The sequence below is a fragment of the Pterocles gutturalis genome, unplaced genomic scaffold, assembly GCF_000699245.1.
Source record: "Pterocles gutturalis isolate BGI_N339 unplaced genomic scaffold, ASM69924v1 scaffold31251, whole genome shotgun sequence".
In the NCBI taxonomy this organism is placed as follows: domain Eukaryota; kingdom Metazoa; phylum Chordata; class Aves; order Pterocliformes; family Pteroclidae; genus Pterocles; species Pterocles gutturalis.
In genome coordinates, this window is record NW_010106465.1 from 8,112 (window position 1) to 8,564 (window position 453).

Genomic DNA, 453 nt, shown 5'->3' on the forward strand with positions numbered 1-453 from the left:
CCCCACCAGGGCCAGCAGCCACCGCTGCCCGCTTGCCGGCCACCCGGCGCCTCTCGCCCTGGGCGGGGAAAGGCTGGAGCGATACCCTCCCCCGGGCTGTGCCCCACCATCCCGGCAACAAGACCATTTTTTGGGGTTCGCTCACCAGCCAGCCTGCCGAGCCCGCCGTTGCCCAGCCCGGCATCCTCCTCGATCTCCTCCAGCTCCTCCATGTCCAGCCCGAGCTATGGATGAGAGGGAGAAAGCAACAGGCTGGGGACCCCCAGAGCACCCAGCCCCACGGAGGGGAGGCACCGCTGGGTGCTGCCCTGCACCCACCGCTGTAAGGGACTAAACATAAAAATAATAATTTAAAAAACCAACAAATACAAAGGCTGCTGAAGGTCTTGTAGACAGAGGGTTTGTCTCAAATATTTCGGTGGTGAAAGGCTGCAATGATATTCCTTGCTGATA

The 453-nt window shown here is 60.0% G+C and overlaps 1 protein-coding gene across 1 annotated transcript in view; it reads right to left on the reverse strand.

The window, feature by feature from the left end:
- Positions 1-224, reverse strand: part of LOC104472215 (glycogen phosphorylase, liver form-like) — a gene marked incomplete at its 5' end in the record, with an annotated part of 7,338 nt that extends 7,114 nt beyond the window's left edge. Inside the window, one exon of the mRNA XM_010087795.1 lies at positions 108-224. Coding sequence (XP_010086097.1) covers positions 108-224 — 117 coding nt within the window. The remainder of the gene's footprint in view (positions 1-107) is intronic.
- Positions 225-453: the final 229 nt, after the last annotated feature.